This window comes from Alosa pseudoharengus, unplaced genomic scaffold (assembly GCF_046254945.1).
Source record: "Alosa pseudoharengus isolate Yale_2024_CS ecotype anadromous, Long Island Sound unplaced genomic scaffold, YU_APseudo_1.1 YU_APseudo_1.1_scf_11, whole genome shotgun sequence".
In the NCBI taxonomy this organism is placed as follows: domain Eukaryota; kingdom Metazoa; phylum Chordata; class Actinopteri; order Clupeiformes; family Clupeidae; genus Alosa; species Alosa pseudoharengus.
This window is the reverse complement of record NW_027468576.1, coordinates 22339989-22353410: the sequence shown is the minus strand read 5'-3', so window position 1 is coordinate 22353410 and position 13422 is coordinate 22339989. Positions and strand designations below refer to the sequence as shown.

General features: G+C 42.8%; 1 protein-coding gene across 1 annotated transcript; it reads left to right on the top strand.

The window, feature by feature from the left end:
* Positions 1-4209: 4209 nt before the first annotated feature.
* glmnb (glomulin, FKBP associated protein b) lies at positions 4210-12984 on the top strand. Its single transcript, XM_076275404.1, is given in 18 exon segments — positions 4210-4242; positions 4572-4697; positions 5482-5592; positions 5685-5793; positions 6020-6299; positions 6884-6971; positions 7471-7595; positions 8995-9048; positions 9166-9196; positions 9337-9426; positions 9633-9674; positions 9758-9831; positions 10117-10198; positions 10472-10572; positions 11808-11871; positions 12285-12420; positions 12568-12662; positions 12846-12984. Coding segments are annotated over 18 exon segments (1737 nt in total). The 3' UTR covers positions 12942-12984.
* The last annotated feature ends 438 nt before the right edge of the window (positions 12985-13422 follow it).

The window sequence follows — 13422 nt, the reverse complement described above, 5'->3', positions numbered from 1 at the left end:
ACTGGGAGCCCCCACTCCACTCCACCCCACACCCTGCTCCGGTGGCCCCCTAAACACACTGTGTCAGCATCTCCAAAAGGCGGCGGGGAGCGGCGGATGACTAAATCACTCTGACAGCCTGGCTCACATGTAGCGGCCCAGACTGGGCCACTGCGGGGTGCTGCCATGGGAGACGAGGCTCCTTCACTAGGGGTAACGAAGCCTTACGCACCAGCAGAGAGAGAAACAGAGAGAGGGAAAGAGAGAGAGAGAGAGAGAGAGAGAGAGAGAGGGAGGGAGGGATGGATAGGGGAGGAGGAAAGGAGGCAGGCATGAGTCGGACTGCTAGGCAACACAGCTGGTTATTGATCAGTGCCAGACACGCTCTCACAAGCGTGTATCTCTCTGTGTGTGTTTGTTGTCTATGACTGGAGTATGCTGTTCTCTGTGTCGATAAAGCTCTCCCGCTCTATACTATATTGATTGGGAACAAACTTGACACCGGTTATTGCCATCAAAATGCCGATTTACAGACAGGCAAGCAGGCTTTGCAAGGACTGTCACAGTGCAGGACTATGGATCCGTTGTACCCTGTTCCTCCCATTGGCCCTCTGACACCCATAGTGTGAGTCAAAACAGGAAGTGTTTTCAGGTCTTTTTCCTTATCGAACACTGGGACGAGAGGCCAAAACTTAGCATCTTTAACCTGACAGACAACTCAGGCAAACACAACTGGGATGCCAATACAGGCAAACACACTGTAAGCAAGTGAAATTTTTTATCTGGCATAAAGAATGGTATGTGTGCACAAACATAGGTTTTCTTTCTGAATCATTTGGTTTGTATGGAAATGGCAGTTTCACAGAAAAGACAACTGGGCTGTTACTTGAGGTATCAGAGTTTATTTTCTTCTTTTAAACAAAGGCTGTAATTATTGTTTGTTTCTGTTTCTATTATTAAAGGACTGGGTCTCCCTGATAGGTTGAGACTGAAACAAATCATTCCAGCAGTTTAAACTCCAATAAAACCATTACAAAATGTTTTTGTCTAATTATAATTTTGTATATGAAAATAAAATGATTTTGCCACTCTGAATTATGGATTGATGCCTTTCTGTGATCTATGAGGACAATGAAATCTCAACATAAGCTTTAGGCAAGTGCATCAATCTTTAGAAAAGGGGGAAAAAGATTCATGGGTAAATAAAATATGGTGGCATGATCTTTCAATCCACCAAACTGCAGGCTACATCTCCATATACATCTTCTATACCTCAGCCTATCCACTCTCCAAAACACACATACTTGTCTGAGTGGTTCAAATCTGGGCCGAATGAATATTTCCTCTTTCTGAAATCAGAAGAAATCCATCGCTAGCAACCAAAAAGCAGACCGACAGGCTGGAGCAGTGACCCAGGGGAGAGGCCCTGAGCATGGCCGTTTTTCCTGACATGTGGACTGGGGCCTGGGGAGGGGGAGGGCAGTTAGGCAGCTCTGGCCACAGTCTCCCGGGGGTCTTTGAGGCTCACTCTGGTTAAAAATGGCAACTCTCACATAGACACAGCTGAATGGAGATATATAATGGAAAATGAAATACAGTGCAAAACCTAAAAGTTAAACACTGCATTAGGAATCAAAACAAATTAAACTGTTTTTAGATAGCCTATTCTGTGTAAAGGTTTGTTAGTAACCAATATGATGAGATAATGATAAGATGATATGATAAGAAATTAGTGAATTCACATTCACTAAATACATTTTCCTATGTTATTTCCCGGTCCTCAGAATAAGACATCTCCACATATCCTACTTTTTCACAACCTTTCAGACGTTCAGTCCTGATCAGTGATGAGTTCATCAGGTCGTCAGGTTACACAATTGTTTTCTGGTTGCTGGTGCCTATTAAATATACAGCAGATAGCCATGTGATAGCAGTGACCTAAGCCTTGCCTCTCAGTGGCCGGCTGTTCTCTAAATGCCTTCAGCCCACTGACTCTGATGCCAGATCAGGTGAGGCGCAAACACAAACAGGGTTTAAAATATATTTTAGGAATGTCAAAGAGTGTGCCCATTTAATTAACAAAACCATCAAAGAAGAATGAATGCGACTACTAGAAGTTTGTTCATGCTGGCCTAGACCTACTATCTATTTTTTTACATTCTTGAATCTGGGCAGCATTGATACAGAGTCCTGATCACCTCATTGAGGATGGATGATAAATAACCACGAAAGGAATTAATGGGGTCACCATAATGGCATTTCCTCCCTAGATTAAAACACACAGCACAAAAAGATACCACTGCCCTCCAGAGTTACTGCAAGTTACTGCAAGTCTGCAGGATGAATTTCGAGCTGTAAAATATTCATAAGAGTTTGAGTTGATCCTTTTCAGAAGAGAGCGCAGACACTAATAAGTACGTAAACAAGACCCCGTTCCCTCTATTCCGGTCATATTCACACCCTTGTGTAGCCTAAAGAATGTCTATTCAACGAACTATTTCTGAAATACTTGAAAGCCATAAACAATTCACATTAGCTCTCCAGGCAAAGGATTTTGTTAAATGTGTTCTATCGCATTAGAGAATTCAGTCCTCCTTCACAGGTGTCATTAGGCATAGGCCTACACATCTGACCTTAAATCGGATCTGCAGCCTATGGTGATAGTGAATGCCTGTGCCGGTAGGTCTACAAAACCAGAATAACAGCACCGACCAGACCCCTGAGGCTGAGGCCAAATTTTGCAGGCCAGCTGTTGAGCTGTGCTTCAAAATCCCGGTACTGCACTGCTGTCCTTGAGTAGGCTACCGCTTCCTCAGTGGCCTTTCATCTCGTGAAATATGATCAACACGAAAGCCGTGGGTCAACATCTGACAATGTGAAACCCCATGTCTGTAATATATCTTTGTCCGTGTACCTAGGCCTACTACAACTAAGAAAGTGTCAATAACTACAAAAACAACAAATCACCAGTTTGCAATTAACCCTCCCCCTCGCATTTGCCTGGACAGTCTTTTGTTATCAGCTTTCAGCGGAGCGCAATAGATTGAGCAAACCAAACCAGCAGCTGTGGACAGAAATCCTGGAGCTCAAACATACTCTTCACTTTGAAATCAGTAGGCTTCATTGTCGAGGGCCTCTGTGCACAGCCATCGGGCCCGTTACAGGAAATTTGAAGGATGCGCGCGGGTATCACCTTACGCGCGTGTTTGGAGAAGCGTCATTGAACGAGGCCTGTAGCCTGCATGAAAGAGACGAATAGACAAGCTATAACGACCTGTATTTATTCTGCACACAATGCCACCTGTTTGAACAACCAATTGCTCATCCATCAAGAGGTCTCATTAACTAGACTATAGTTGGTTGAAGGTTTCTTTCAAGCTCAATTCTACACTCTTGTTTTTGATAGCTAGGTTAGGCTATCAAACGCATGGCAAGAGGCAATATATTTTCTTTGGTGGGAGGTGTTGCGGGTAAGTTGGTTCACCTTTTCAGCCAACAGCATAATAAGCCTAACCTAATCTAAGTTTTAGTTTACCAATGGGTCGCGTGTATGCCACCCAGATAGGCTAGAGGCTGGCTGACCACTGTCGGCCCACTGAGGGCATACCTGGCGGTCCGCTGACGTTTTGTGCATCAGTTCTCTGGCGGTCCGCTGGAGGGTTGCAGACAAATTGCCCAATATTTTGGCACTATTAGTCTAAAATCTTTTTTATTTGTTCAGTTATAGGCCTACTCCATACATCATTTTAATATCATTTCATGTATTTTCTTAATATTCATGACTAGTTACACCGGCGGCATGACCAGCGGACGCTATCTGCCGATCTGATAATATTTGCGTTTTTAGCGGCAGTTGGGAATAGGGCCAGGCCTAGAAGTCTAGCGCTTGAAATGTCTTGATGATGAACCAACCTAGGTCGCATGTCTTGTCCCACTCGTCTCGGCTCTTCCATTCTAGAGGTTTCTATCCGCCCTCTGTCCATGTTACATCTCCCAGTCATAATCCTATTAGTACTCAGGCACACTGCTTTGATAAGAGCTTTACAGAAGAGCGCCTGTCATTGCTCACAGTGTCGACGGCTTACTTCAGCTAGTCGTGAGCTTAGCAACAGGCGACGCTTTGTTTTTAGAAAACATTCGTTTTCTCTGGGTATCTGCGTATCTGTAGGCTAATTGTGGTCTAAATAAGTGGTCATCACAAGAGGAATTGGAAAGTGTACACTTTATGCAATGCCAAAATTCAAAGACGTCGTAGAGAAATGGGTGAGTGAATGATCTACATCATCAGAATGACACCATTGTCAGAGAATCGGACGTTTTTGCTTTAGAGGGATGAAACAAAACTCAGTTGATCTAGGACCAGTGCTGTCATGGCCTGTGGCACTATGCTAGGCCGGACTCCCTCAAGTATCAGTAAACTTCAGTAATTGTATTTCTTCTTTAATAATATAAAATGAACTCAATCACCAACTCTGTCAAATAATTGTATGCAACTGGTGTGCTAGAATTCACTAAGCCTATTGCATTTAGGCTACCATTTGGTCTCTCATGGTTAAAATAAAATTGCGGTTCTTCTTCGGTGATGATCACAGCGGAAAACGCCAGAGAACAAATTCAAGCAAAAGGACCGTGAACTCTGTATCCAAATTGGCAGTGCCTGCATTGATCAAGGAGAGAGTGCCAAGGTACTGGACTTCATCAAAGAAGAAAAGAACCAGGTAGGCCTAAATATGAAATATGTGAAATATCAATATTCTGGGTGAAAACTGCAGTCCCTATCTTTTTACAGTGTTCTTCAAAAAAGGAAACCTACAAAGAACATGTGAAAGATACATAGACTATTGTACATTATGAACAAGCCTCTGTTCTGCTTTCTTAATTAACTGAGCAGGAAATCCATGCCTATATGAGGGAAATCTGTGGCTGGACTTCATCTTTGAAAAGGGATGTTGGAGGGTAATAGTGCAGGGCCTCCATTCTCCTTTCTCTGAGAAATACCACAGCCTTTAAGTCATGAGAGTGGACAAAATGTGCTGGTCCACTGGGAACAGACCAGGACCTATTTCACTGATGCCCTGGATGCACTATGTCTCTCCTCCTCCTCTTGCCCATGGAACTGACCTCTGACCCCAAGGTGTTTTTGAGGTCCAGTCAGATTTCTCGCTCTGCTGGCAGCCTTAAGGGACACTCAGTCCAGAGTGTTGCTATATGAAAAAGGACAGAATAGTTTAGGGATTTTTACAAAACATTGTGGTTCCGAATGTGTTTAAAATATGCAATTTCCTGTCAATGTGCAGTTTTAAGACTATCAACGAATTCATTATTTCATTCCATCCATCCATTATTCTTTAGTCCTTGCTGTTGCTACACACATTTTTCCCATTTCATTCTCCCAGAGGCATCCAAGCACTAAACTCCCATACCTACATTGTAGCTTTTAAACACATGCTGTGTTAACTGTTTTTGGTTGTTGTTCCCTTTACTTTCCTCCCTGTGTTGCAGGGTATAGTCAGGGCTCTGGGTCTTGGGCTGCTACAGCCACTGGTCAAAGAGGTTCTGAAGAGGAAGCGGAACCCTGTGCACTGTGAGGCTGCGGTCACTCACCTAGTGCAGGTAAATTATTTTTTTGGTGGGCATTATAGAACATATCCCGTATCTCTGCAATGTAATCGTAATACTAATGTGAATCTCAATGCTCTGTTCAGGCTTGTAAACCAAAGGAAGTCTTTGACAACTTGTTTGGACAACTGGAGGACTGCGATCCAGGATTCATTGGCGAGACAGTTATATTTCTCCTCCCACATCTCCAGACAGGTGATAAACTGTCAACAGCCTACCCACCTGACCCTAATCTTTGCCACAATCATATTTTATGTCAATATAGGTAAAATAAGCCATTCATTTGGACCAGGAGTAAACAAATGTCAGACTTTTCTAAAGAGCGCAACATTGTACCCATGACACATTGCCTCTGTGTCCCCCTGCTGGTGATGAACTATAAGTGCAGCTAACAAGTCCAGGCTTCTTTCTCATTCGGCAGTGATGCTGCAGCTGGGGGATGACAGGGGCCCGTGTGTGGGTGCCGTGCTGGAGGTTGCCCAGAGGCAGGTGGCCCGGCTGCCCGTGCCCTACACTAGGCAGCAGGAGAAGACCGACGTGCACGGCCTGTGCAAGTGCTGCGCCGTCCTGCTGGACTTCCTGCAGCCCTTTGTGGTGGAGGTGAAGACGGTCGACTCTAAGAAAGGAGCAGCATCTGCTGCAAAGGGCCCAGCGAACGACAGGCTGAGAGAGGATATAGTCAAATTGTGAGTCTTCTCTGTGTCTCAGTGCTTTGCCATTTATGAAAACAATGCTAAGTTCAGGAGAGGAGATAACTAGAGGTGGGAGAAAGCAATCAGTGTAGTATCGCAATATTTTTTCAGTACGGCAATTCCATATTGGATTATCCTATGGATTTAGAATTGGATGTCTTTAAAGTTGCAGTGTGCGTAGTGGCAGGGGTCTCAATACTTTTGTCTATATAGTGTATATGAATACTAGGTGTTGCTATATTGATTTACTTAATTTCACACTCTGATAACATCGCAAGTCCGCAACATAGTGCAAGACCTCATTCTTCTGTTGCATCACAGTGGAACTGGAAAAGGAAGTCAGAGTTGAGAACAATTTTACCTCCCCGAAGTTTGTTTCAGAGACTCACAGCATACAACAAAATATATTGTGGAAATAAATCATGATGCATCAGCAAGTATTAAGATTCAATTTTATGATACACTAGGATTTATTAACTCTGACTTCCTTTCCATGTTCCACTGTTATAAGCACTGGCCCACGTGTTAGTGCAAAATAAATTGACTGATTTCACTGAGACCTCTTCGCTCATGGTCTCTTCCACTGCCCTCAGTTGCATGATGAGCCTACGAGAGCCGCTGCTGCAGGCGATACTGCAGGATCCCAGTAGCCCCTTCTGGACCTTTGCCACTGGCATTACGGTAAGCCACATCTTCCACATGATACTACAGGGCTGGATCTCACTGTTCACAGAGAGCTGCGGTTTGAACGGGGTCTTGTTGCAACCCGTAGCTCGAGTGAATGAATTAAATGTGTTGATTGACCTGAGGGTTATTTCATCTTGTGTGTGGTCAGACTTACCACCCAATGAAAAGTTAACTGTAGATGAGAGCTTCAAGGAAGGGTGTTTGCCTGCCTCTGCAAACCTGTGTTTTGGTTCTTCTGTTCTGAGCAATGCCATTTTACGACAAAATGTATTTTTATCACAAAAATGATTAGTTGTCCAAGTTGTCCAAATAGTCGGGGTGAAGTCCAGAAATAAACTGTTCAATATGATGATCTAAATGTGACACATATCCTGTTAAAAAGTGACAAATGACGTGGCTACAGTATGCACTCGAAACCAGTAGTTTGTTTGAACCCTTTTAGGCCATACTAACTGCGATCCATAAGCCCCTGCCGGTCCTCCTGTTCCACCAGCCAATGAGGAGGGAAGATGAGTTCATCTCTAAGGCTGCCAGCTACTCTGAAGAGTCTCGTGCCTGTCTCGCCTACCTCCTCTTTGTCCAGCTTATTGCCATGGAGACGTTTCCTGCCATCTTTAGGTAGGTAGGCCAGCAGCCAGACCAAAGCGCTTTGGGTGCGTTGAAAAGCACTTTATTAAAAATGTTGTTGTAGCAGTTGTAGATATTTGGAAAAGATTATTCGCTTTATAGTCTGCCAAAAGGCTAGTTTAACATACATTCATCCAGCATAGGTCAAGAGACTGCATAGTAGCTGAACACACACAAATCAAAAGTGCACTGGTTTGAAGTCAACTCCCCTTTCACATTTTGAATGCTGGAAGAAAAGGCCAGTTACCGTTTTAGCCCTTTCTAGCATTATTATGACCGCTGCGCATATTAACTGACTTAACTGAGAAATGAAAAAGCAAAAATGAGGTGTTGTAAGGTATCTCTGAAGTGTAGGATCATTATGACACCCTCTGAATGCATGCCAAGTTTTGTGGAATAAACACACGCAAACACACACATAAAGATACATGCATGCACGCACACACACACACAGACACAGACACAGACACAGACACACACACACAAACACAGACAAGTGCACACACAGACACACACATAAACACACACGCATACACAAACAGTAGACATGCACGCACGCACATTCACACACACAGGCATGCACGCACAGACTCACATGCACATACTTACACACACAGGCACAGAAAAAGGCGCACGCACACACATACATAAACACGTACACAAACGCATGCACAAACCCACCCACACGCGCACACACACACACACACGCACGCACGCACACACACACACACACACACACACACACGCAAACACACATGCGCACACACACACAAACACGCACACACCCCATTACCCCCACACACACACTCACAAGCGAAAACACACACACAGAGAAACACACATATACACAAAAGCAAACACACACATGCACACACTCATTTACATACACAAAAGTTGCAAGAGTAGGGGATGGAGGAGGAGATTTATTTTTGTGGAGAGAATGTGCAGGACTGAGCGGCGGTCATATTATGTAGGTCTGCGGTACATCTAGTTTTGTTTTCCTTGTGTAGGATAAGAAATGTGAAAACGAACATAAAAACGTTTGCAATAGTTATTTTTATCCCTGAGCTGACAGTTCTTTCTCTGCTGCGTGAGTCACAGCAGTGGGTCCTCTCGGGAGCTTCTTGTGGCTTGTATTTGCTTTTCAACCACATAGGATATCTCGCACATACATTCCTGTAAAACTGTCAGGTCATTTCCCTTGTGGCCTACTGTGCGTACGATGTTGAAGCCACTAGAACAGTCACAGACAGAAGACAGACGTACATATCTCTAAGTGGAGGAGGTTAATTTGGCTTGGTGTCCTAGGCTAAATTTAAAAGCCTACAATCTTGCTTTAAAATGTCACATAAAATAACTAACACGTGACTTATGTACTCTCTCCTCTTAGCCCTGTTTATCTCCTGCAGTGCAACATGGATTACGTAAACCTTTTGTCAGCTAGGTATGCTGCCAAATGCATGGAGTTACATTATGTTAACTTATGAAAATTCAATAATAACAGAAACATCGGTTCCAAGTGATAATATTGATAACAGTGTTAATTATTTTTCTCTGACAGGAAAGATGAATCTTGGCTTACAAAAGGCCTGGTAAGGATACTTCAGTCCACATTTGGTATCTACTGTAGGTTAGACAAGGAGTGTTTGAGGTTTTGAGTAAAACCCCTTGATCAAAGTTGAAAAAGTATGCACACAGAATGCACAACCCTTTATGTGTGTTGTGATCTTAGGATCTGTGTGAGAAGAGTTTGGAGCGAGTGGAAGGCTGCACCCTACCAGTGGAGATCCTGGAGCTCAGGTCCTTCTACACTGTCCCTCAGGTGATTGCAGGTGTACTGAGAAAAGAGGCAACTAGATACATAAAATGTAAACCATAGATTACATATCCTCTAAACAAACTGCATAAAAATCTATAGATCTGTATCCTTACATACCCTTCAAAATATGCAATCCCATCCCTTCAAATGTTAAATACATATCTACTTAAAATCCTTTTTTTAGGTAATCATTTTTTTATCTCCTACAGAACTTGGTGCAAATCATGACTGTTTGTCCAATGAAGCATTTGGTAAGTTTTGCAACAAGACTATCACAAATGAGAGTGTATGACTCCAGATTAAAACTAGCCTTGGTCATGTCATCTCTTCACAGAAAACAAGGGCGCTGCATGTATTCCAGCTCTTCATAGATAAACTGAATGGGGAAGCAAAACACAGATTCTTCAGGTAAGAAAACAAAAAAATCTCAAGTAACTACAAATGGTGACTTCTTTTTTACACTTAAGTACTCACTCAGAAAATAAACACAGTCTGTATAGTAGGTTACCACAGGTAAGAGATTGTACTCATCTATTATTTAAATGTATGTGTCAAAAATGTTTATTCATTAAATTATATATTCAGGTCTTGAGTATACTGTACTTGTCTTGTCTCTTTAGATGTACTGTGTAAACATAATGTTTAAGACCATGCTGTCACATATATACTTACAAATGTTGTGTCCAATTGAAGGTGCGTGCTGACAACCAGCCATCATGCTGGGGTGGAAAGCCATGTCATCAAAAACATCAAGAACCAGGTGGACCCTGCAAAGGTAATGTGCCATTTTAGTTTCAGTTTAAATGAGTGTCCAAACTTACCAATTGAGGGTAAGATAAATTGAGTCCAGTTCGGTAACACATGCTTACCGGTAAATGTTTCAGTCAGTAAGAATACGGAAAACATGAACATGAACATTCAACAAAATGCAAGATCTTTAAAAACCACACACATTGTCCAAATTGTACACAAAAATATCTGTATACGGTGTGTTTTTCATGTACACATGCTTCATGCTTTATATTCTGTGTCTGTCCAGTGTGGGCAGGTGAGCTGTTGGTTCTCAGGGGAGCACCTGCTGTCCCTGCTGCAGCTGGCCCTGTGTCTCCCACAGGGAGCAGAGACTGACCTGCTGCATGGCATGGACAGGTAAGACAGGAGCACTCCGTGGGAACAGTCTCTATAGGTGGCAGATGTTTCCTAGTCTACCCATGTGACACACATAAACACCATCATCATTTCTTGATAACTCAATGCGCAGATTTCCCATACATGCTAGACTTTTACAATTTCAGTGAAAATCTCCACTGAAAATAGCTTTACGTCTACGTCTACTACTAGGCTGGATTAATTTATGGGCAACTAGCTGATTGTGTCCATACCATCAAGTCTCTTGTACAATTACTTGTGTTTTCTCACTTCATTAGAAAGACTTCTACTGATATGCTTCTTTACTCAAGCTCACCACCATGTGGAGAGTTGAGCCCATTCTAGATCATTAATAAACTGCTCCCAGTTAATCTCCCGTCTACTGGTGTTAGGTACATTTCCAAAACCATTTAAAGACTTTTCCAAGTTGCTAAACCTACACTCTAAGAAGTGATGTGTCGAAATGACACATTGCGTGTTAGCTCAGAGACAACACAATTTTGCGACAACAGCAATTGTGTGGCTGGGTGAAAGGTGAAAGGCAGATTTCAGCTATCTAATAAAAAACAAGCAAATAAACAAACAAAACATTTTTTGTCCCTGAGCACACACACACAGATGTGTCATTTTTAACAAATGTGCACTCACATCCCTCTTTCTCAGTAACCACTTACTGCCCGTAACAGTCAGACACTCCACTCCCAGCACAGTGGTACCAGAGGCTTGGCAGGCATGTAAGGCAGCCCTGTCCTGCTTCATCATTAATGGATGTGATGCTGCAGAGAGTATCCTGGAGAGTCATGCCAGTGATCCAGCACAGGGCAGATGGCAGACAGAGACACGGACACGAACACACACACACACACACACACACACACACACACACACACACACACACACACACACACACACACACACAGTGCATCCAGGCCCAGGGACTCTGGTGTCATGTGCAGGACCACTTACTGTACATGCTTATATAACATGATAAATGGCTCTGGTTGTCAGTCCCATGTCAGCTGATGAGGCTTTCTCCAGTTAATGATATGAGCATCCTCATCATACACCTTGCCAAATGGGATGAGGGGAGTTAATCTTCTTTTGGGTTGGGCTCTGTTTTGCATGTTTCCCCTTGGTGGTGCAATGTTTTGAGGCCAGTTTGATATGATCTGAAATGTGTTAGAGGAGAAAAGTTAACTTCCAAGGTGTAATGGTAATGTCTGTCTTTTCAACAGAGTCATGGAGTCTCTCAACTTGCTCCGTTTCTTGCTTATCAAAGAGAAGGAAAAGAGTTCTTCAGTAAGTAACCGTCATGACATATTGTAGCAATAAACTGGTGCTGAGGGAAATGTATAATCACCCAATATTGTATGTAGTAACTGAAGGTCAGTGATCATGAAACGTTTAATATGCTCATAAAAAAACATTGATTAGAGAACGAAGATGAATAGTATCAGCAGCACAAAAGAACCCAACAGTTTCATAACCAGATTATGCGAGCACCCCATTGCGGTGTAGTTTCAGTCAGTCTCACACACCTGTTGCACACTTAGCATGCTTTTCCCTCTATTCCCTCCTCTTCTACCACTTCTTCTACTATACTTTTACTAGTAGTTGTAGGCACTCATATCCTCTAGTACTAGTATTGACAGACACAGAATAAATGTTAAATGAATAAATATAATTGGTTAATATGCTTGTATCTTCCCTAGAAGAGCATGTGGGCAGAGTTGTGTAAGCTGGCTGGCAGCTATCTGAAGGTCCTGCGTGTCTGCCTCAGCATGTCCAGGTCCTATTACGGCTCCGAACTCAAGACTCTAAAAGAGAACCACAAGAACAAAGCCAAGGGTAGGAAGAACCAGCTTTAGCTTACATCATACACTATAATTTTCATTGAGTTGCATCAATAAAGGTAATCATGAGCCTATGTCCTAGAACTATCAAGAAAACATTTATATATAGACATAGTTGATAATTATGTGAAACATTCCACAGAGAGAAGAGAAGCTCGGAAAATTAAGAAACCAGTGCGTGAAATCAATGTGAGAGATGAGAAGTTGTCTGACATGTCTGAAATGGAACAACATCAGGTAATGTCAAGCATCAATCTCACTAAACCATCACTGATACACTAACCCTAAAGCTGACAGATACTTTGACAGATGGAAAGAAGGGCCATGGGGTACCTGTGTGTAAATGACCACACCCACACGTTGACCTGGAGACCACCATGATGTTTTGTTGAGGTTTTCCTTATTGTGGTGCCTTTGCAGGTTCTTCAGTGTGCCATGGTGACCTTTGACCTGATGGACAGCCTGGCGGTGAGGATAGAGGAGCTGACGGAAGACAGAGCTGCACGAGAGCCCTGACCCCTGACCTCTTATATGTTCCAGCAGCTAGGTTACAGCATTGAACAAGCAACATCTACAAATTACAGTCAATCACTGATAAACCAGGACGGGGCCCAGAATAATGTATCCAACAACAAACTTTTAGTCGTCAAAAATTGATTCAAAAACAATGAAAGCAGATAGATATAGGACAAATCGAGTGAATTCATAAAATATGCAGACCCCTTGTGTTTTTTTTTTACATTTTCTTATGTTGCAGCCTTCTGCTAAAATGTACAGGTATAGAAACTTTCTACAGGCTTCTCTTTTCGGGTTAGCAAAATATACGGTTTTCATGAAAAACAAGTACCGGTAAGACCAAATGAGCAAAGTTTGCTATGTCTGTGTACTTGCGTCTTGTGCAGATGACATTGTTATGGCATGACTGTTATCTGTAAATTCCGAACTTCAACCTGTGCAAGTTTGGATTTTGAGTTTAGGAGATTTAATTAGCCTTTCC